At 41.7% G+C, this 24204-nt stretch overlaps 1 protein-coding gene across 19 annotated transcripts in view; it reads left to right on the plus strand.

Annotated features, from left to right (window-relative positions):
* LOC142398801 (receptor-type tyrosine-protein phosphatase F) overlaps positions 1–24204 on the plus strand; it is a 171995-nt gene that overhangs the window by 140350 nt on the left and 7441 nt on the right. For 13 of the 19 annotated variants that reach the window (XM_075482978.1, XM_075482976.1, XM_075482979.1 and 10 more), the window contains 9 exons: positions 2596–2628; positions 3997–4094; positions 7291–7414; positions 7779–7954; positions 14559–14678; positions 15704–15858; positions 17141–17426; positions 18365–18543; positions 23783–23909. In XM_075482978.1, the coding sequence (XP_075339093.1) occupies positions 2596–2628; positions 3997–4094; positions 7291–7414; positions 7779–7954; positions 14559–14678; positions 15704–15858; positions 17141–17426; positions 18365–18543; positions 23783–23909 (1298 nt within the window). The remainder of the gene's footprint in view (positions 1–2595; positions 2629–3996; positions 4095–7290; positions 7415–7778; positions 7955–14558; positions 14679–15703; positions 15859–17140; positions 17427–18364; positions 18544–23782; positions 23910–24204) is intronic. The other 6 variants (XM_075482984.1, XM_075482995.1, XM_075482993.1 and 3 more) reach the window with 1 other exon arrangement.

Raw genomic sequence — 24204 nt, forward strand, 5'->3', positions numbered from 1 at the left:
GGTGAGCCAGGCCGAGGGAACAATGGAACTGAGAGAAAATGTCAACCCCCGTGCACGGGGGCGTGCGTGTGTCTGTGCGTGTTTTCCGTGCGTTTATCTTGAGTGTGTGTGAGTATGTGTGAATCCCTTCTCACGGGTTATTAAAGATCCCATTTGCCATACACACACACACAGCCCCTTTGAACCCCTGCAGAGGAATTAAGCAGTGCTGTCGCTGTGAAAGAGCTCTGTTCTGCCATCCTCCCACTCCACCTCTCTCGTCTTTTGTCTTGCATTTCCCCCTGTAGGGTAATCTCTTTTCTTTCCTCTCATTCTCTCCCCCTCTCTTTCTCTCTCTGTGCGTCAACACTTATTTCCTTCTTTTTTCTTCTTTACAATCTCTCTATGTTGCTTCAAGAGTGGTGATTATCGAGAATCATCAAGGCTCCGTCTAGATCGTAAAATTGTATGCAACTCCAAGCCTGAGCTGAGTGAATATTGAACAGCCCATTTCTCTGTCCTCCTGGTCTTTCTCTTTGATTTGTCCCCAGCAGGTGAACATTCCTGCTCTGATTCATCTGATTGTTGTCGAGCGGTCCCACCGATAGCGGCTCATGTCTCTAGCATGTTGCTTTCCTTTTCAACAGAACTCCTCGTCTTTGCTTTTTGGCACTCAAGCAGCAGATGTGTGGTTTAATGAGTTACTCCCCTGGTTTATCTTAGATGGACCTGGTTCAGATAGTATTTGCATAAACTTAATTTAGCTTGTATTGAACGCTTCTCATTATATGTGGATTGACAGTCAATTTACACTAACAGTAAGATGCATACAATAGAGTATTTTAAGGTCAATTCTGGCTTCATATAAGCTGAGCTGTAGTTTTGACCGTTCATTCCATCAATGATTATGTTGCACACCACGAGTTATAAGAAAATTTCAGGATTTTCAGTCTGGGCCCATTTTCCATTATATATTGGTGTAAATTATTTATTGGCACAAAAAGTCTCGCTCATATTTAGCAAGAATGCTGTGACCGACAAATTCTAAACAGCTGCAATGTGATATCTTGGGGAAGACGTGTTCTGCAAAGTGAGGCAGACTTAGTTTTATGTTGTGCGTGCTGTTTGAAAAGAACTAAAACAATCTTTTTAGTTCTTTTTTTATTTGCAGTTGTTTTATAGGATGATTCATAACAATTCTGATTTGTCCAGACCATGTTTTTAACGATCAGATTCTTACACAAAAAATACACTGCTGACAGAGAGTTGATCTGCATGCCAGAGCCGAGACTGTAGACGAATTTCAACTATTTAGATGGGAATTTTTTATCTGATGGCCTGCTATACTTATTTGAGTAGGATTGATTTGTATCAGGTAACTCTGCTCATGGAACAGTGTTTTTCTTATGAAAAAGGTCATCTAAGAGGGATTTCTTCCCCTATTTGAATGGCAGTCGTGGTTCCGGTCTAAATGCTAACTGCAAATACAATGGTTTGCAATGCCCATTGTAAGCACGGTATCTTTTACATTCATTTCCCCCAAATGTACTCTGTGAGAGCTTGCAGAGATTTGGCTCGACATTTTGTTCGCCACCATTTGGAAAAGCACAAACACGAAACACTGGGTCTTTTTAGAAAGCAAAAATTTCTATTCCTACCATGTAGTCACTCCACTCTTCCCAGGTCAGATGCCTGTACTCACTGTTTTGCAATTAACTCTTCCTTCAGTATCTCAGCTCCCAATGAGATTTCAGAGCATGACTTTTCCTTCGGTTGGACATCTTTTCCATTATCTTGTCAGAGTCTTATGAAAACAACATGAGCCTGTCAGGTGTAAATACATGCACTTTAGGTTTCCCATGGTTGTTTGCCTTTCATCTGTTTCACAGTAGCTGGTCACTTTGTTATCATTCAATATAGGTCCTGGTTCAAAGATTTGTGTGCCCATCAATATTTCATGTCTAAATGCAAGAGGAAATAGTGCCCTTGCTGAAAATCCCCAGGTTTTCTTGTGATAGCTGATATCTGGAAATGTGGTGACACTGCTGAATAGATGTCCAATGGAACAAAAATGACAGGTATTTGAAAGAAAAAGAGAGAGAAGGAGTTGAACATTCTTGCAGTCTTTTGAAGTGGTCTTCAGCAGTAGTTCTCCAGGCTTTTTGAAGGCCTTCAAAGTTATATTTTGGATATTGCCTTTTTTACCCCACTTCTTGCACCTGACCATTTATATAGGAGTGTTTTGTTGTTTGTTACTGTTCCAAGATCTCATTTTTGACTTATTGTTGTACTAGTGCCCTAAGTCATAAACAGACAAAAAAAAGAAAGTTGGAAATTTCTTTCCGAGAACATATTCTCACATTATTTTTAGTACAATGAGTTTCTACTCACTTTCACACAGAGTATTGTAAGGTTAGGCTTTGTCTGCCCTTCCTGTTTAACAGTCCAAACTACGCCATGAATTGTCCTGAGAGGGTAAACACCATCTGCTGCTCACTTGCTTAACTAGCTTTAAAGGTCATTTTTAGACACTGTTTTGGCCCTAGTCTGATCCTGAGCCACCTCCATTGATTGAGTGTTCTTCTTCCTCCCTCCTTTACTCTCCTCTCTCAACAGGTCCCAGCTCTCATCGCTGCCCCAACACTCCAAGTTAGTCTGATTTCTCACCTACTGCATATTCCCCACACATGCAGTCTTTCTTCCTCCCTCACTCGCTCCCAAACCCATTCCCCTGTTGCAATCCTGACAGACATCACAAGCTTACAAGCTTGTAGCCTCTGGCACTCCAAGGATGCAGCAATGGCCCACCTCTGGCTGTGAACTTCCCGCAACACCTTTATGATGCGGATGCAGAGGACTACATGGTTTCATGGACAGTTGAGCAGTGCGGACAGTTACACTTGCTTTACATTCGGCTTGTTATTTATGGCTTCACCCTCCATTTAACTAAAAACCGAGCAGTAAAAGACCCACACAAACACATGCACACTGATGTTAATGTGTTCAGTGTTCTCTCTATGTGATAGTATTAAATTTGTGTAATTGGTCAGGCCTCATCTTGTAAAGTGGCCATAGTTAGCAGCTATTATCCATTAGCATTACAGGAATATTAAGCTTGCAAAGGCCTCTCACTTGAAAACATGCACCTTGACCTTACAGACTTGCTTAGCTAAAGGAGTTTATGTTAATATACACTAAAGATCTTTTTAAGGTGTCTGTTCTATTTGACTTCTTGGCTGTGTGTAGGGTTAATGATGCTACATGTTTAACCTTAAAGGCTCTTCATGCATTGCATACAGTTAACTTTTTACACATTAGGGGAAGCTCCCAGCAATCCGTTTTGTACATGGCCTTGCCAAGTTCAGAGGCACATGGGAAATTTGTGTCGGTAGATTAGCAATAAATCATCCAATAACCCAACGATGAGGAATCTAGAGAGCGGCGGGGGGGTTGTTTGAAATTAATCCAGCCCAAGCGCTCCAGGCTGGGCCGAAAGATATTCTATTGTAAGAAAAAAGGATTTCCAAAGAAATGAGTTTTGGCTGGTGACCAGTCAGTTTTTTTCCCTTGGTCCAAAGTGACAGTGTGACTGATTTGTAGAGACTCGTCGGTTCTTGCTCTTTTTCCACCTCTGCCACCAACTGAGCTTTGAAGAGTTGGAGAGATGTCTGCCTCGCACTTCCTTCAAGGAGCATGCTCACCCAATCACTCATGCGCATCTCCGCTCCAGCCCCACCTCTGTCCTCCTCACTCAGCATGATGATATCACCAAATGTCACCGGTCTGTTTCAACTTGTGCGTTCTCTATTCCCGTCTCTCTTCTCTCCCCGTCCTCATGCATTGTTGAACAACGTGCACTCTCCTCACCGTTACACAGCCACCTCATGGTCCCACTGGCAGCCTCATTCACCCTGTGGTCCAGCCATTGTTTGTGGAAGTCGGTGTGCGTGTTTGATGTAGGAACAGAAAGGTCTCACCTTTTCCTCTCCATCCCTTCCTCCTCTTCCTCTCTCCTAGGAATGAGGGAGCACCCACCCATTCCTGTCCTTGACTTGGCTGACCACATAGAGCGACGTAAGGCCAATGACGGCCTCCGCTTCTCCCAGGAGTATGAGGTAAGAGCGACATACTTATTTGGTATCAGGGAGTCCTGCTCTGTCAAACATAAAAGTTAAAACAAATAAATAAATAAATAAACAATAAAACAAAAGTTATTTTTTGTTATAGTGTCCATGAAGAACTTTTTCTTATTGATCTCATATGCATGTATTCTGCTGGATTATGGAGGACATCTTTCATAGACATTGTTCAGCCATTTTTACAACTCTATTACTGATCCCACTAGGAAAGCAACACTCACATTAAATGCTGTGAGATGCTTTTTCACAAAACTAGCAGGTGGCGAGTCGCTTAAGCAATCTGTGTGTGTCTTGCTGTTTCCCCAAAGAATATCATTTTGCACGCGGTCTCTTCAGTGCAACTCAGTGAGGGATTATCTCTTGTCAGTGTTCTTCTTGGTAAAAAAAAAAAAAAAAAAAAAAAAAGAGCGAGAGAGTTTGAGAAAGGGAGCACATTTGCATTTAAAGTGGTCCATCGTTGGTTTGGGGTCTAAGCAAGGCCAGATGAGGAGAAGAGGCATCCTTGAATACTGACAAACACGATTCGTCTTTTATTTATTTGCTCTGATTGTTGGATATGTCTGGTCTCATCAGCTTGACTCCATTGATGGATCCAACAAGGCTGTTGAAGCGACTGTGGGGCTTTGCTTTTTACATTTTTCTTGAAGGTCATGTTCCTTCTCGTATTAGATCAGACTGTTGATATGTGAAGAAAATCTGTTGTGCAGTTTGGCATCTTTTTAAGACCTGAGGCCCAGTTTCAACACTTCTCTTATCTACCCCTCTGCCTAGTGTTTACAAGAAAAGAGCATATATTTCATATTTTATACATTTATTTTAAAATCTACCTGTTGTGTTGCCCTCGTGAAGCAAAAAACTTTTACAATCCTTCAAATTCTTGCATTGAAATAGTTTTAGTTTAGTTTTCTTATGAGTGAGTAAGGTCTCATTCCGTTGAGATTTCATGCATGATCTTTTCACAATTGTAGCACTCCCTGCCTAAACTAATGCAATCTCATACCAAAGCTGTTACAATTTGTCTGGCTTTGTGGTCAGTTTCGAGGAGGTCATTTGATTTAGATTTTCTTTTTATATGTAATTCTATGTGAAATTAACAGCTACCTGAGGAGATTTATAGACCTTGGCTGAAATCTGCACTCATTTAAGTGCTTCCTTGTGTTGCACATTGCCCTCCCGTCCTGTTGAGTTAGTGTAAATGAATCAAACCAGAGAAAATGGTGTGTGTGACTCCAGGCAAACAGCCCAATCCTGTTCCCTCCCTTCAAAAATCATTCCAAACTAGGAAAGACCCCCTCCGTTGCCCGGCAGATGGCCATTCTGCCATTCTCCTCTGTGCCAGCCGAGGCGCTGTGGCAGAGCTCATGGGGCTTTGTCACAGTTTCGTTCGCCGGCTGCTCCCATTGTGCCGTACCCCTAGGCAGAGAATTTGCACAGGCTTTGCCGCTTCCTCTCCCTGATGTTTTAGGCAGCCTGACACTTCCTTTACCACCAATGCTGGTCTGCATCATGCTGAGCAATGAACACTGGGTAATGAGCAGAATTTGTCAATCAGGCATGCTACAACTCCCCTGACAGTCTTTTTTATCGCCAGAAGCAACATCTTGCCGCAGTCGTCATGGAGCTATTATTACATTCATTTGAAAGTATTTCCAGTGTTTCACTAAAAACACCTTGAGCATTTGTTTATCACCTCTCTACCTAACCTGTTTGCTAGTTGTCATCACTCTGGTGTGCCCACTGTGTTCACTCAGCTCTCAAATGAATATGGCATGTTTTGACTGCAAATGAAATCTTTCTGCTCATACAGCCGGGCATGGACAGAGAAATTGGCAATGCTGAGCTCATCAGTAGCAATAGGGCTATCCCGCACGACTCTCAGGGCTGAGTAATTCAGAGTTATGGTGAAGAATTTCTCATGCATAAGAACTTCCCTTCCTTCATATCTTGTTCAGCAGCGACCGGAACGCACATTGCTTTTTTTCTGTTAACAAACTTTCAAAAAAAACTTGAAAACAGCTTTCATGTCATATCGCTACCTTTATAGGTGCCACTTTAACCCAGAAGTCAGCATTCGGAGAGCTAGAAAGTTACTTCTGTTTATTAGAGAGAATCTGGATGGCAGTTTGCTGGACTTTGGATTTAAAAGAATAACCGGCAGTATCCTGACTGACCTAGTTAAGAGAACGAGAATGGTCTTTTTGTGTGAAGGTTACATGTTCTCTTAGAGTGCATCTGAGGTTGATATATAATTTTTTTACCTGCGTGGCAGCCACATTGAATAAGTGAAGAAATTGCGAAGGTAACATTCTAGCAAGGGCTGGATTTGCGAGACGAAAAGCAAGAAGAATTACTGGACAAGGTTCTGGTGTGAGTTGAAGGGGATCGATATGAAATAACAAGAGACTTTGTGACATTAGCCAACAAGGAATAGAAGGCCATCACATATCTTCTAAGATCAATATGTATGCAGTTTGCTGTCATCTTTGCCCAAGAGACAAATGATGTAAGATGGAAATGGTTAGAAATGCAGAGGGGATGATAAGGAGAGGGTGAAACAACAATACCAGAAAGAAAAGGGCAACTGAAATTGAAGATGGAAACACAAGAGAAAGATAAGATTAAAAGAATCATGGTTTACAACAAGAAATCGTGAATGTGACTTCTCAAAAGTATTGCTATTCAATAGGTCTATTAAGAGGAGAGAGGGAATGTTTGTGGCTTACAAACTTCTATCTTTTATCTCCTTGTCTTGCTAAAGCAAACACTCTCATCATGTCGGCCTTTAAAAGTGAAGTTCTCTTGGCTCCTTCCGAGGATGCTGGCCTTTTCTGGATTGATTTAAATTATTGCATAGAGTGCCTTCATTTCTATTATATAAACATTCACCAGTGACATCAAATCACATTCAAATAATTAACGTGCAATATGTCACCTTGTTGACTGCAACCATCAATCTACACAATCTTATCTTCGGGACAAATCCTCTGCCCATAGTTTACTACTGCTGTATGACAGCAGCGTAATTTTGCCCCATTTCTTTTTCTTTATAAAACTAAAGTATTTCCTTTTGTGCCTTTGTTTGCTTTCATCTCTGTCCACTCTCATAATCACTCTCCCTCCATCTCTCTTCATCGTTTGTTCTTGCTTCTTTTTTTCCTACCCTCCCTCTCAGTCTATTGATCCAGGCCAGCAGTTTACCTGGGAAAACTCCAACATGGAAGTCAACAAGCCAAAGAACCGCTATGCAAACGTCATCGCCTATGACCACTCCAGAGTGGTGCTCACCTCTGTTGATGGTAGGAACTCCTCAGACCGCTATCAACTGTGAGAGTCATTGATTGAGGCTGCCGCAGCATACGGCAGAGATAATTTGGATGTCTACCGCTGCTGCTTTAAAAGCTGATAGTTGTATCCACAAACCCGATGCATCCTGTTTGGTTCAATGAGTGTTGATTAAATTGCTGAGAGCCATGTTCTATAGTTGATTGGGTGACACAGATTGTGTTTGTGAAAAATATGCCACTGTGCTCAGAAAGAAAGATGTCAGAAATGTATTATTCATCTTGACTGAAATGATTCTGATTGAAATTATCTTGAGTGGAAAGTTGTTGTGAGAGCCAGTAATATGACCTATATCTCCACTGTTTCTCTGTATTACAGCCGTTCCAGGCAGTGACTACATCAATGCCAACTACATTGACGGCTACAGGAAGCAGAATGCCTACATTGCTACTCAGGGGCCTCTGCCAGAGACACTGAGCGACTTCTGGAGGATGGTGTGGGAGCAGAGATCCAACACCATCGTTATGATGACCAGACTGGAGGAGAAGTCACGGGTAAGGAGATACAATGCTCGCAAATAAAGCAATCCGACACCTCTTTAGCAGCAAATCAGTTGTATATTGATTTATGTGCGTACTCAAAGAAGTGTTTTTATTCTTCGCATAACAAACAGATAAACAATTTAAAAAAACTTAACAGAAATTGCAAATAATAAATGATCTGACATATTGATCAAAAATGAATAAAGAAACCAAAAATATGTTTCTACCTTGGAAATGTCAACTTCATGGTTGAAGGTATGAATTGATATCACCTTTTTCGGACAGCACAGCAAAGTGACAAACCCAATCAACCAGAAGCAGCTGTGATTGGAGGAAGGTACAATACTAGCAGGGAAAAATGTCCTCACACTGCTGACAGAAGCACAAGGTGGTTAGATAGGGAGTATCCTGGTATATATAGGTTCATACAAATGTATCTCAACACAGAGGGACTTTAGCACATAGCAAAGCCTGCAGGCATAAAGGCACCCAGTCCTACTTTAAAGCAGGATTTGTCAGCCTGATCAAAGTCACAAGGACTTCAAAGGATACTGTAGTTGTCTGTGGACAGTATCACTTCAAGTTGCTGCACTTCTACAGAGTCTTCTATAGTCTTCAGCAATCTCCAAAGACTTCTGCATGGATTCTGTCTAAATATGTATCATTGAACAACAGCTTTTTACTACCCATTTCCCCTCCTGTTGTCTGTTTGGCACTTATTGAGGTAGGGTTACAACTTTGCATATGTGAACAACACTCACATACCAGCTAAGGAAAGTAAAAATATTTTCAGCGAAATACAGTATGCCCAGGCACGTTGTAATTCTTCTTAGATTCTCACAATAACACCAACCTTGTCTTTATTTAGAGACTCCTCGGAGACTTTAGGTCTTGATTGCTGCATATTTATTTTTGCAACACTTCAGCAAGGTTTCACAGACAGTCTCATTTGTGTTGTGCTCTCTCAATTTGGCCCTCTAAAGCCATGGCACGATAATGAATTCCTGAAGTTGGCGCTAAAAAGGATTGTCACCCAAGGATAGTTATGGGCTCCTTAAATACATCCAGGCTAATAAAAGCAAAAAAAGAAAAAATAAGCACATGGCAGCTTCAGATTCAAAATTGGAATTGGTTTATTTAATTACCATCACAAAATCATGCTCATGAATTCCCTGGAGGAAAAAAAAGTCAGCATGAAGCCCTGCCAGTATGAGGTACTTTGTTAGAGTGCGCATACGGCGCCCTAATGACTGCATCTCTCCAGACTAAGAAATGCAAGTAGCTGGAAAATGTAAATGAAAAAAAACCTCATTTCCAAATTCGTAGATGTGGTGATTTTGGGAGAGAGCCATTACCTGAAGCTCAGTTCATCTATCCATACTGAGGCTTAAAGAAAGCAATTGTTTTGTCAAAGCAAAAGTCTAAATTGCTTACCATCCTTCAAAACGTATCATCTGTTTTAATTTTGAACCATAAGTGCAATCAACCATTTTGGCAGATTATGAGCACACTGCATCTTCTTGGAGCAGAGCTCATTTATTTGTACCTTGGAGAATATCCTCAACGAAGATGCGTTTGATAAGATGATTTTTATTACGCATTCACTCAATGGCAAGGGCACAGGCATACTCACAAACACCTTCCTATATATTTAGTGTGTCTGAGTGGCAATTTCAGAGCTCTATTTGACAGATAAACAAGTACTCCTGCTTTGATCCCAGAGACACAGTTGCACATACATATATAAGGATTAAAAAAAATTGAAACCCCATGATATAAGCAACTTAACAAGATATGAAACAGCCTCTGAGCCTGTCCCCACCCCCTACACACACATTTTAAATCAACTGGCTTATCAACACTACAGAAGGACACCTGATTTTGGTCTAAACATTAAAATTCTGGGAATGCCATCCTTAAAAAAAAGGTAGAGGAAGCAGTTTCATTTCCAAACCGACAATTACATGTCTGTGGCAACCTTTGAAATACTTTTTCCACAGTAGCATAAGACTGCTAACAGTCTGCCAGCAGTGAATTAGATGGATTAAACTGCATCTGCGCTGAAAACATTTTAATGAGTGTAACCATCCTGAAAAATCAGACCTCAAATTGCATCAAACAAATAGTGTTTGCAGGTTGATAATTGATAGAAATGTTTTTATATAATTGCCTAACATCACAGAATGCTGCCTGTACATGCAACAGCCATAGATTTTTTTTTTTTTTTACAGTCTGTTGTAATAACACACATGGTATTGCGAGGCCTTGAAGTCCCCAACTAAATCAATATCTGTTTTTGACATTTTTATACAATTTGGCTTACACTGAATATCAAATAAAAGTAAAGTTTTAGGCATTTCTTATGGTATTTTCTAATTTCCTGAAAAATATTCTGTTGATGACTTATCCTGCACTTTGAGGTTTATATTAATTTCTGTCTCCCATAAAGCACTTCCTCAAACTTTTGTGTCCCTCCCCTATGACCATTAATTAAAAACAAAAGAAAAGGGGAAAAAAAGAACCATGAGACCTGATCTCAAAGATCCTCTACACAAAACGATGACGTGTTAAAAGCTATGTTAATGGTTTGAAATTATGGAGATTTCAAGTCTCCGAACTGACTGCAGTTGAAGGGATGGGACCATTGTCTGGATGGATGAAAGTGGAATTGGGTTTTATGTTTTCATTGGGAAAATAAATTAGGCTGATGAGTAAATGTTGACATATTCATGTATCTCGGTTGTACTTGTATTATATATTTCTATTTTCTTTGCTAAGTGATGTCTGTGTTGCAATTTTTTTTGTGCTGCTGAGACACAGGCAAGCCAAAAAAATGTATACATTTTCTCGTGTCAAAAGATATGAGAAATGTGTGGCCTCTGTTAAATTGGTCCAGTATTTCTTTCTGATAATATGAGATTAAGCAACCTGTCAATATCTGTGCTTATTGCTGTTAATGGAATGCGGACTCTGAATCTAAAGTAGGCAGGTCATTGGCAAGAAATATGTGACACATATACACGTAATAAGTGTTTCTTTTTGTTTCTGAAGAGTCTCTGCTGATCAAATCAAATCCAATTTATTTGTATAGCACATTTCATGTACAAAACAATTCAAAGTGCTTCACATAAAATAAAAGCATTGCAGCAGGGATTGGAAGAAGCATTAAAAATACATAAAAGAATATAAAGAGAAACAAATAAAAATATAGCCGCAAGCAGCAATGTGGGGGCCTAGCAGAATGGCACAATAGGCAAAGCTTGGCCAACTTAGGAAGGCGTCGTGAGTCCTTGCAGCAAGTTTGGCATCGATACATCAATGCATCGCAGAGATTTGGCCAAATGTCACGTTTGCGCATCGGCGTAGAGTTTGATTGGCTGTCACGGGCAAACGGAAGCGAAATAAGAAAATCCACCTGATAACTTATGTGTGGCTTGGTCTGAAGATTCTATGTGCCAAGTCCCGTCAAGATTGGACAATAGGCGTGGCCTTAAATGTGTTTTGAAGGTTTTCGATTAAATTCAAAATGGCGGAAAATACAAGATGGCGCAGATGACGTCATGAGGTGCATTATCCCCGTCTCTATCAAGTGATTCCATTGGTACCTCATTTGTGACATTTGGACGAAGGGGTCCAAAGATATGAGCAAAAAGGCATTTTGGCTACATATAGCACCACCTATGGGCCAAACGTCACCAAACTTCGTTGGCATCTTCCTGTCTTGGTCATGAGTCTGTGTTATACGTTTGACGTCATAACATCAAATGGTTGCCAAGATATGGCCTCACTTCCGGTTTGGCGGCGTCAAACTCGAGTTTGATTGGCTTTTATGGAAAAACGGAAGCCTAATTAAAAATTCCACACGATAACTTTTGTGCGGTTTGGTCTTAAGAGTCTATGTGCCAAGTTTCGTGAAAATTTGACAATCGGTGTGACCTGAAATGCTCTTTTAAGCTTTTTGATTAAATTCAAAATGGCGGAAAATCTAAGTATACGCAAATTGATCCAAGGATTCCAACGATGCCTCATTTGTGAAATTTTGACCAAGTAGTCCAAAGTTATTAGGCTGAATGCACTTTGAACTTTGACATGTTGGTGGCGCTAGAGAGTAAGCTCTTGGGGCATGAAAATTCTTGAGTTTTAATTTGGCACTTGGCTGATTACGTGTGCCAAATTTCACAACTTTTTACCACACTTTTTAGCGTTCATGGGGCGGCCATAGACTTCAATTGCAGCAGAAACGGATGCATAATAATAATAGGAAAAGCTACTAACACAATGGGTTCCTGCAGCTTCGCTGCTAGGACCCCCAATAATTTAAATGAATTTAAAAACAAGCAACAGTCCAGATAAATTAAAAGATATCGTGCAGATTTCATGCATAGACACATGAGAAAAGAAATGTTTTTAACCTGGATTTAAAAATGTCTACATTTGGTGAAAGTTTAATTTCCACTGGCAGTTTGTTCCACTTGTTTGCAGCATAACAGCTAAATGCTGCTTCTCCATGTTTAGTCTGGACTCTGGACTGGACCAGCTGACCTAAGTCCTTGGATCTAAGAGCTCTGCTAGGTTTATATTCTCTGAACATATCACATGATGTATTTTGGGCCTAAACCGTTCTGGGATTTGTAAACCATCAGCAGGCTTTTAAAATCTATTCTATTCTGCTGATGGGGAATGGTGGGTGGAGTCTTTTCAGGTCTGTGCAGCTGGTCAATTGGCATAGAGCGAGCTAGCCTCTGTTTTTACAGGAAATGCTTAACCTGACATAAGTTCGGAGCTCTCCTCTAACTTTAAGGAATATTCAAGTTATTTTGTCCACCTGCTGCGCATGAATAAACATTAGTTATTTGTCTGATTCTCACAAAACATTCCCTCAGACACATATGGTGAGTGAGTCAACCTTCCGCCGCCCAAATGAATTGATGTGCCGTGCCAAATAGTGCAGGAACTGGACAAATATGATGAGATCTGACAACAGGCAAATTTCAGCTTCCTCTTGCAACTGTCCTCACCTTGGAGTAATACCCAAAAAGGTCGGGTCTTGAAATGAAACCAATTCTGAATGTCTTTCTGTATGTGTAGATAAGAGGTCTACGCCCACTGCAAAAGGCCAAGTGACAACATGTGAGAAGCAGAGTTCAAAGCAGAGTCAGATGAAACCTGTGGTCTGTGTATGTGTGTGTCACTGCATCTGTTTGTGTGGAGGGAGAATATGCCGCCTAACCTCAGACAGCACAGAGATATTCATTGTTGCAGTGACTGCTAATCCATATGTTTGTGCTTCAAGCAGTTCCCCATCACTCAGTTGAGTTTCTCATGCAAGGTTTGCCTCTGTCTCTGAATGGGAGCCGTCTCCAGAGGAAGGGAAATGTGAGAGGGTGAATTTTAGCGCATTTTGTTTGTCAATCTGCACCGGCTCACCGAGACAGGCAAAGAGGTTCCAAATGTCATCGCAGTACTGCAGTATCAATCCTATTAGCTTACCCTGGGCACATCTCCTCCTCGCACGTTTTCCAAATCTGTGGCAGTAGTTTTAGTCCCGGCGGTTTTGACATTCATAGGTTTTTTTGCGCGTTTTTTTTCTGTCTATTTGGAAAATAAGACCTTCGCTGCATCTTTGAAAAGACTGATTTGTACACGTCTTTCCTTTTTCCAGTCATGCTTCTCATCAGAGTTCCTTCAAATGACTGAAAATTGGTTCTGCTTCTTGTTAGAGACACATGGCCGCCAGAATGAAAATAAACAGTTTCCAAACAAGAACGTAATCTTGAAAACATCAACAATGAATCAGCTGAGACCAGAAGCCAGACCAATTAACTAGCTATGCCAAATGTTTAGATAATAATGTGACTCAGAGCCTCTATGAACTCTGACAACTTGAGCAATTAAATTTTGTAACATAAAGGCCATGTGAATATTGATTGTGCAGTTGCATGGACTGTTTTTAACTGTTAAGATGCCTTATTATGTCTTCAATCTCACTTCAAGTGATCTTTTCTTTTATGTTCTAGTCTAATTCCACTTGCAACTTGCTAAACCAAAAGGAGGAAAGAAAAAAATATAGCGAAGGCCACACTTTCTTTCTCAGAGATACAAAGAGTAAAGCCACCGCTTCAGTAAAATCCGCCATGAAGTTTGCTCTGTGCACATTTGGAGCCAGGTGGCCCAACCTGCTGTCCGTACACGGCAGGCCAGAGCAGGCGTTTAGACACATTTCCCTCCACAATGAAGAGGACAGTCATCACAAATGCGCCAAAAGCACACATGACAAAGGGCTGCAAACCACCAGACAATTAACGAATTGAAAAAAATCACAGGCTGGTAAATGACAAAGTGGGCTTTTTAATGCTCTTTTGAAGCGTGCTTCAAATGCAGACATGCATGACTGCAAATGTGAAAGCCTGATTCACTTGTGTGCATTTCTCGGTGTTAGAGGAGCCCACTTTGAGTCTTCAGTTTTTAATTAGACAGTGGACAAAGCCTTTGATCTGACCTCTCTAATGTTCCCTCCTTGTTAATCAGTGTGATCCTACAAGTCTCTCACTAGCCTTGTATTGGATGTTCGCAGCAGTTCAGTCCTGACAGTGTGCCCTCTCTCTCGCTCTGCCAGGTGAAGTGTGACCAGTATTGGCCGTCACGAGGAACAGAGACCTACGGGATGATCCAGGTCACCATGTTGGACACTGTGGAGCTGGCCACATACAGCGTCCGCACTTTCGCCCTCTACAAGGTAGGGGGCTGCCTTTTTCATTTACCATACAAAGAGGAACACTCATGAAAGGCATGTTTCTAGCATCAGTAGTGGGTCATATTTCGAAATGTAATTTCTCATTTCTCTGAGGACAGATAAAGGCTATTACTGCTGGAATCGCTTATCCACAGTTGTAATTGTTTTTTAACTTCCGAGATTTATCTCTTGTTCTCTATGAGGCAGTGAAGGATTGACTTTTTTCACTTTGATTCACATGCTTAGCTGCAATGATGGTTTGTCCTTTATTTCTTTTCCTCCATTTCTTTTTCCATCACTTACTCATTATTGCTAACATTATTATAATCCTTAATTAAATGCAAGTTTCCAGCTGGAGCTATTTCTTGGTTTTTAATCAGGAATGGTGACAGGAAACCATTGCAGAGAAACTGTCAAAGTTCCAGTTTCGTAATCAACAGAAATACTTACAAAATTATCACAGCTCTAAAAGTATTGTATTATGTTATGCTATGCTAATTAAGTTAACCGAAAACCTTTAATTAAAATAGCTGCTTTTGTGACAGTTAATTCAGCTCTGTTTTGTTCACATAGTGCCGTTTCACAGCAAAAGTCATATTTGCAAATCTGAAGAAAAAAAAATTCAATCCAACGCAGGACAGGATGGTTGGCACAGTAACCTCAGATCAGAAGCATGTAGCTTTGGATCCAATGATTGCTTCAGAACGCTGCAGAGAGAGAAGCAGCGTAGAGTACAGGAAAGAGACAGTCAAAGTTAATGGCATGCAATAATGGTATACAGTATCATGGCGTGTGAGGGAGACGAGAGTAGACAAGATGGGCTCCATTCGTGCTGTTCAAATTGCAATGGCACAATTTCATCTCCTTTTTATAAAAGCAGTCTTACCTCTTCTTGCTGTAACAAAATTCGCCCGGCATAAAAAAATCTGTTTGAAAAGCAGCCAATTAAAATTCCCTGTGTGAGAATATCCCACTAAGCTCAGTCTGACTCTTCTCTACTTAACTGACTCACATCATTTTTCCTGCAGAATGGTTCCAGTGAGAAAAGAGAGGTGAGGCAATTCCAGTTCATGGCCTGGCCCGACCACGGGGTGCCTGAGTATCCCACACCCATCCTGGCCTTCCTTCGGCGGGTAAAGGCCTGCAATCCTCCAGATGCAGGGCCCATGGTGGTCCACTGCAGGTGGGTGCCAGAGGGAATGAACTGTGCATACTCGCAAACTGTGAAGTTAAATCTTTCTTTGAGCAGTTAAGTGTAGCTAAAGGTAATGTTTACCTTTAGCTGATGAAAAGTTAACATGAGCAAAGTGTAGTAATGAAGCATTATATACTTATATAACTTATTGAAGACATTGGAGTAATAGTGGTGTGTTATAAACTATAAAAGACATCATTTGAAACGGAGATACTAAAATCCCAGTATCGCCTCTTTAATAATTTCCTCATTCATTTGCCTCAGTGATGTGTAGTTACATTGCCAGTCAAGTGTGTTTAAACTCAGCTTTGATAGCGCAAGCAGCACCACAGATTACTAAGTGTTCTTATTATTGTGTTGGAGACATATTTTCATGTTGGCTTCTTCTGAATCCACATACGATCTATGAATCAAGTCAGCGGACAATACCTAAACAGTTAAAATGAATGAATACACTAACAGCATATCACAAACAAAAAAAGAACATATAGCCTCATACCAAGGTAATCCCCCTGAGTCACATCTTATGATTTAGTCAAAGCTGAGGTGTATTTCTCTGCAGGGACTCCCCTGTCTGCTGCTATTTCCACTGTTTCCTCCGATTTTGTTTTGTTTGGGAATTTTTGGTGCAGAGGGTGTGTCAACATCAGCATGCAGATGTGGAACCCCTGTCACGCCCACACATACATGCTGCATCAGCAGAAAATGGGATTATGCATAAAATGCACAAAGGCAGAATGTTCGCATACATCTATTATGAAACCGTCCGTAAATTTCATTTATCTGATTTATTGCTTTGTTCGGTGACTGAGCGCAGTCTATCACTTCTACTAATTCTGTGATAGTCACGTTGTAATCATTTGCAACTAGAACCTCTGAATTTCTGACCTCCCACTCGGAAAGATCAGAAAACACTACATAGTTTACACAGTAAGGACAAAAGCTTTTTTTGAATTTTCCGATCTTGATGTCAGAAATGACAAGATTTCCAAATTTTGACCTCCAACTTCAAAGGTCATCGAATGCAGAATTTCTCTTGAGTGAAAGAAAGGAAGGCCATGTTTGAAATGCTCAATTTTAAAACAGTAACTTATTGATTCACATTTAATATTCAGTTTTCAGTTTCCAAGAGAACATATCGTAGTTGAGAAATTAACCTCACAACACTGTTTCAGTTATTCATCCCAGTAGCTCTATAACCACATTGAAATGAATATTTTCTCAAAAAGTAAAGTGTAACTATTTTCTTTCCTCCGTCTTTCTCCATCAGTGCGGGCGTGGGCAGGACTGGCTGCTTCATTGTGATCGATGCCATGTTGGAGCGCATGAAGCACGAGAAGTCTGTGGACATCTATGGCCATGTGACGTGCATGCGCGCCCAGAGAAACTATATGGTTCAGACCGAGGACCAGTACATCTTCATCCATGAAGCCCTACTGGAGGCCGCCACCTGTGGCAACACCGAGGTGCCAGCTCGCAACCTTTACGCCCACATCCAGAAACTCACCCAGCCCCCGTCTGGCGAGACAGTCACTGCTATGGAACTGGAGTTCAAGGTGACTGAAGCAAACTCAAATACTACTCAATGCTTTGCATCATTTTTACTTATGCTTCCCATTACTCTAATGAAAACAGATTTGAGTTCCACAATAGATTGCAGCTGTAGACTCTGGCCAGACTTACACATGTCAGTGTCATAAATAATTAATTCACCAAATCAGCTGATGCACAGGAATTTCTCTCAGTGACATTGGTGCTGAGACATCACAGCACCGTGCGCAGCAGCATCAGCACATACAGACACGCACGTTTCAGGGACAAATGGACCGGAACAAACACACATGAACACACCTACGCATTGACAATTACAAAATGACTGACATACACACAGCTTGTGTTCAAGGTCGCTGTCACACGTGCACACACCCTTTCTGTCAATAGCCATCAACTGTGCTGTTATTGCACACTTTCCTCCCAGCGCGGCTCTGTCATTAGGCCCTCTTATGACCATGATCCATTCTGTTTGAAGTGATAATAGCATCTACACTCCTGCCAACAACGAAGAATGAAAGACTGAGAGAATGATTGTGGCGTGCGTGCAGGCCAGAGTCTCCATTTCCACACAGTCAGGCCACAACACAGACACAAATTCTTCTGCAGTACCATTCCTGTCCATACACACTCCTGTGCTGTCCATCTGTGCTTTGCCCACTGCCAGCACTGAGCTTGTGACGCCCACAGTCCTCCATGCAAGCTCTGGGACGTAATGGGAAAAACTCGTCTGCACTCAGTTCAACTCATCAGTAGATATCTACAATATGGACCCTTTTCTGGTTGGAACTTCATATTTGTCATGACAAGACAACACTTCCCTAACAACAAGACTTGTCAGGGAAGTGTTTCAGGCTCCCTTGTTGCTTACTTCAGGCCACTTGTGTTTATTTCTCTCAATTTTTTTTCTCTGTCTGGCTTCTCTCCACATTCTAATAAACAGAGACTGGCCAACTCTAAAGCCCACACGTCACGGTTCATCAGCGCCAACTTGCCCTGCAACAAATTCAAGAACCGGCTGGTCAACATCATGCCTTTTGAGTCGACTCGTGTCTGCCTGCAGCCCATCCGTGGTGTCGAGGGCTCCGACTACATCAACGCCAGCTGCATTGATGGCTACAGGTCAGCAAAGGGCTTCATTTTTTTAAGATTTTGAATGACTTTGAAGATAAAGAGCTGAGTTTGGCGTTACTCTGTGTTTCTCTTTTCAACAAACCCATGAAAAGATTGAAAACAACAGTGCATTAAACAGCTGGAAAATGGGTGATATTTTCAATCACTGTGGGTATAACCATGTTTGGCTGCATGTATACGCATGTATACCAGGTACTGGACAAGTGTGTGCCATACTGGAAAAGGCCAAAGCAAATTTCAAATCTTCAAATTGTAATTCAAAGCCCAGTATATCCTACAGTTCAGTACTTTCTGCAGATTATCCTTAGGTATGGGTACAGTTTGACTACAGTTTGAGCCTTTTTGGTGAACTTATAGGACACAAAAAAAATAAAAATCAGGCTGTGGCTACAGAGGCAGTATTTGTTATTATGAATATTTCATTGCTTTCTGGTTTTATTGTCACTCAGTACACAGAACACCAGCCTTACCCTTTATGATTGTAGTGTGTCCACAGCCATTTTGCTGTAACAGTAGAATAACAGTTGATGCTGTTCAGGCGTGGTGGAGGATCACAAGGACAGTTTCTGCTGATGAGTCATATACTTCAGGCAGACATTGACTGAGGAGGACTTGCAACCAAATATTAAATACAGTGACTTTGATAAATTGTATGTTAAAGCTGCGGTCGGCAACTTTTTTTTAGTCATATTAGCTTGAACTGTCATGGGATTCTGGAAGTAGAATATTAAATAGGCTGTTTAGTAAAAATAACGAAATCTGTAGCTCCCTCTGAAGCCTGTAATCATGCTTGCAAAAATCGAGCGCTCCCGGCTGTTTTTAACCAATCAAGTTAGGGTGGAGGAATCGGAACTGTTTCAGTCTGCATTCGCACATGAGCCGGGACCTGATAGGGACTGATGAGCCGCGCGCAGCCGTCTGCTTCAGTGACGTGTTAGCCGTTAGCCGTTTAGCGCTACATTCAAACACAAAACAAAACGGTAAAAGTAAGGAGAGTAGAAAAAACACCACCAAGAAGCTAATATAGAGAGCGAGGAGGCCACCGTGTTTATGGTCTGCATGATGGTGATATTAATCATGGACAATCACATCAGGCGTCTAATATCGAGGCTGGAAGAGCTCACAGAGAGTCAGGAGACGATACTTTTTCATTTCATGAAGGAAGAAAGGAGAGCAGAGCGCTGCAGACAAAGGAGACAACGTGTAAGTTTAACTTATTAAACACCCGCAGGTTCTGTCTGTGTCTTATGAGGAAACATTTCAGCCGTGATAGCATGACATGGGGCGTAGCTACCGACCACCACACACCTCCGTTAGATTTGTTCTATAAGAACTATGAAAAGACCCGACCTCGGAGAAGGAGCTAAATAGTTATAGGAACTAAGGGAGAAAGCCCCGAGTTCCTGTATGTCCGAACACGGGAGAAAACAGCCCCGCGGATTAAAAGGTTATTAGAACTGCCAAAGGTTCCTACAGTCCGAAAGCGGCTAATCACAGCTTGTGCACACGCTGCTGAGCGTGAGTCTGCCCCAGCTTGTGTGCGCTCACACTGCTGTGAACTCACGTGCACAACCTCGTCCACAGAGGGGGAGGGGTTTGGGGGGGCGATTCGGAGCTTGTTAGAGGTTGGGGGAGGGACCTGAAAGTTGTATCAGTTCGAATTTTCCAACTTTAGACTCGCAATTTTGAAAACCTGCCGACTGCAGCTTTAACCTGTTAACCAGTTTGACTCTGCCTCCAAACCCAAGGGGTTTCAACACTATGCAGCTGGTCTGATGTGGATGTAAATATCCTTCAGTTAAATATGGGAATCTGCACTTTAACGTGACAGTCACTGATTATTTCAAATCCAGTGACGTGCAGCACACCCAAACTGCACCACTCTCCTGATGCGTTCCTGACTCCACTGAATGAAACAGGTCTGCAGTTGTTCTCTGGCATCAAAGATTGTCACCGGAGTGAAAAATGCAATAGGTATTCACAGTGGACTAGACAAAACTGAATGGGAGGGGACTGAAGATGAGGCCGCAGTGGGCAGTATCCAGTTGCAAGAATTACTCCCGGCTCTGTCAATGTGGCTTTCGTTCACTGAGCCACTGCTGCCTTTATGCTGAAGCAACTGCATGTCCCCGTGTGCTCTGTGAGTCCAAATTGCTTCCTAGAGGGAAGAAGATGAAAAGGCAGCTCTCTGTTTTATATCTTTATAAGTGTGGGGAGTGACAGACAGAGCTGACTCTTCTGTGGTTTAAGTGGAGGGATGGATTTAGTGAGCGTGAAATGCCATTTAGTCCATATGGGGTTCTGCTCGGTATTGGCCTGTGACAGAGACGACACCTCCACTCCCAACTCCCCCTTCCTGCATCCTGTTGTTAATGAGAAGGTGCTCCACAGAGGCTTACTCTCCATTGTTGCCGTGTAAATAGCATAATTGCAGCAAGAGAGAATTGTAATGAAGAGTGTTTTCTAAACCCCACCCCCGCTCCTGCCTCTTTCTCCTCTCCTACATGTTCACTTTCTCTCTTTTTCCTTCCTGCTCCTTCTTTTTTCACCTCCCCTTCCCTCCTCATTCTGTCTCCTTTGCTCTTCTCCCACGAACCCTTACTCCTCCCATCTTTTCTTCTCACTCACCATCCATACTTTCCATCCAAACATCATAGCAGAGACCGACATTTGGGTGTGGACCTGTTGTGTGCACCAGCAGCACTGTGTAATTAAGCTGCTTTTAAAACACGGGCATAAATAAAAACTAAACAGGGGCCTCAAGTGCCCTTCACCCCAGCGCCTTCGAGAAAAGCCAATAATATGCTAAGCTAATGAGAGGCGAACATTGATTCCAACTACGCTATCAGGGGCGTGAGCCCTGGATGTGCTCTGATGCAGGCTGGAGTTTTAACGTTGTAATGAGGGTGAAATGAAACACCATGTCCCGAAGCACTGCAGTCATGTGGGATGAGGCAGAGTGCTTTGTGCTGTATGGCAGCGCGCTCATTGGGACACTGCGTGCAGAGAAGTTCGTATTGTGTGATATGGTTTGAATTGTTTTTATTCTGGCTGGGAAACATTTTACTAGGTTAGAGGAGTCCACCCTATCAATTTGAAATTTAGCATTCATCCTCTGCGTTTTTTTTCCCTCACCATCCCTCTTCTTCCCATCTGCTATTAACTTCCCTTCTCCCGCATTTCCATCCTTTCCCCTCCTCTCAATCTCAACGCTGAGTTTTGTGTTGCACTCTGATGGCCAGCTGGAAAGAGCAGTGCTCGCTCTTTTCATCTCCTCCCCACATCCTCTCTGTGCTTTGTAGATCTCTGCTCTAAAGCTGCCTTTTTTTCTTTTCCCATTCTCATCCTCTTAATTTGATTCCTCTTTCTCTTGCCTCCCCCTCCTCATATGTCTTCTCCTCTCCTTTCCTCTCCACCAATCTGTTGTTTCTGTATTTGTACGAGCGAGGCCCTGAGCATATTCTAATCTCCCGGTTCCACATTAGTGCCTTGCCTGCAGTGCCTTCATTAGTTGTTCAGTCATGGCTTAGTGTGTGACCGGTTGTGTGAGCGTGAGCAGCAGCATTTCAGAATGTACTGTGCTCGCAAAACTGTTGCCCGTATAAATGCATACACCTAGATGCAAGTTAACATGTGCTGCAAACATGTGAGTGTGTGTCTTTGTGCAATTATGCATGCATTTGTGTGTTGTGTTGCGTTACTCAGCTCCCTCTTTGTCAGACAGCGCGCTGCTACCACCTGCTGTTTGATAAAAGAACTGCTCAGTGCAACCAAAGTCACGTAGGACACCAGCACAGCTCTGGCACGTCAGTGGATGAGCTCATCGCTAGTTTTGTGAGCATATCAACTGCTCTCCCTCTCCAATTCTGTATTGTGTTACAGAGAGGAAGGAGAAAGACGGAGAAGATCCATATAGGCTTGAATTGCCCTAGGATTAAGATAGTTGTCATGAATTATTTACTTTGCACATAAAATGTACAGAAAAGGTCTTGTCAATGTCATATTTTCAGTATATACGAAGAGTACAAAAGCAGCATGACCCAACAGACGCACCTGAATGCTTTTGAGCGGGGGTTGTTTTAAAGGTTTAAGGGGTTTTATTACCCTTACTTTAGAGCAGGTTACTGTATGTTTCAGTTGATGTACTGTGCATAAGTCTCGAGACACAATTTTGAGTTCTTTTATGTGAAGACAACACAGGTTCATCCCTTGAGTGATATATCTTTCTATGCTTTAATAATTTATAAGTAAATGTGGGTTTTTTTTCTGAGGAATACAAAGACAGAAATCGAATTGAATTGGGGGAAGAAAACAGCCAATGTCATAAGAAAAGAAAAACTTTGTGTGCTTACATCAGTACGCTCCCATCCAGTTAACCAATCAGAGAACTAGTCTTAAGTTCACAGCATATCATAAAGTCAAGGAAACGACTTTAATCTTTCATAAAGAAGGTTCTAATAAAACAAATTAAATCTTTGGCTCCTTAAATGAGACCAAATATTCAGCATCAGTGTGCAAAATATCAAGGAAGATTCGTGAAATTAAAGATGGAAATTTAAAGAGAAAAAAAGGAAAAATAAATCAATGTTCAGTATTCCCAAAAATCCCGCCAAAGACCCTGCTGATTATCAGGAAATGCCACAGAAACATGTTAATTAGAAAGTGCAGCAGTATGGCATCACCACCCACATCATTCTGTTGTTTCCTATAGTTACAGTTCACTGCAAAGCTCAGGTTCTTATACAATGATTTTTCTGTCAATCTGGAAAAACATCCAGAGCGTTTCTTTATTGCTAAATTTGATCCCCAAGAAATATTTGATGATGTAACTGCAGGCATAATACTCATGCGACATATGAATTTTGATTCAACATTGCAGAGTGAAACAGAGTACTTTCTTGCCAAAAATAAGAAACTGTTATTTTCTTCACATGAATTTAATCACAGAGAATCTCAGAATGTGTAACACTTGTTTTCTTGGAATCCTCCCCCCTCCACACCAGCTCAGGGATTTTTATTTTTATTTTTCCTCCAGTCAGTGATGGCCTTCACATGCTGTTGTAAAACAACAGGTTTTGGGTGTATATTAAAGTAGCAGCATTTGCTAAAAACTCTATATACTATGGTTATTACTTTGACATATCCTTCTTAATACCCATTATAGAAGCACCATAAAGCTTATTTTAACTACATATAAGGTTAAATCTGCGTTCATTTTTCTTTTCAGACAGCAGAAAGCTTACCTGGCCACACAGGGCCCCCTGGCTGAGACCACCGAGGACTTCTGGAGGATGCTGTGGGAGCACAACTCCACCATTGTTGTCATGCTGACCAAGCTACGAGAAATGGGCCGGGTAATACGCAAACACAAACGGAACACAAAAGACTGGGCACCTGTAAGGTCTTTGGACCATTTCAGGGGATGATAATAATCTTTATACGCTGGCTTGGTTCAGCTAAGCTGCTGCACCACGCTGCTCAAATGTTAATTCATTCCAAACCTGAACAATAAGCTCAGTTGAAAGTCTAGCTCCTTATCACTGTGGCTGGAATGCGCCTGGGTTCAAAGTTGGCTGCTACTGGGTCAGATTTGTCAAAAACAGGCTGCATTCCAAGCATACTGATATTTCTCATACTATGTGAGTGCAT

This window comes from Odontesthes bonariensis, chromosome 14 (genome assembly GCF_027942865.1).
Source record: "Odontesthes bonariensis isolate fOdoBon6 chromosome 14, fOdoBon6.hap1, whole genome shotgun sequence".
Taxonomy (NCBI): Eukaryota; Metazoa; Chordata; class Actinopteri; order Atheriniformes; family Atherinopsidae; genus Odontesthes; species Odontesthes bonariensis.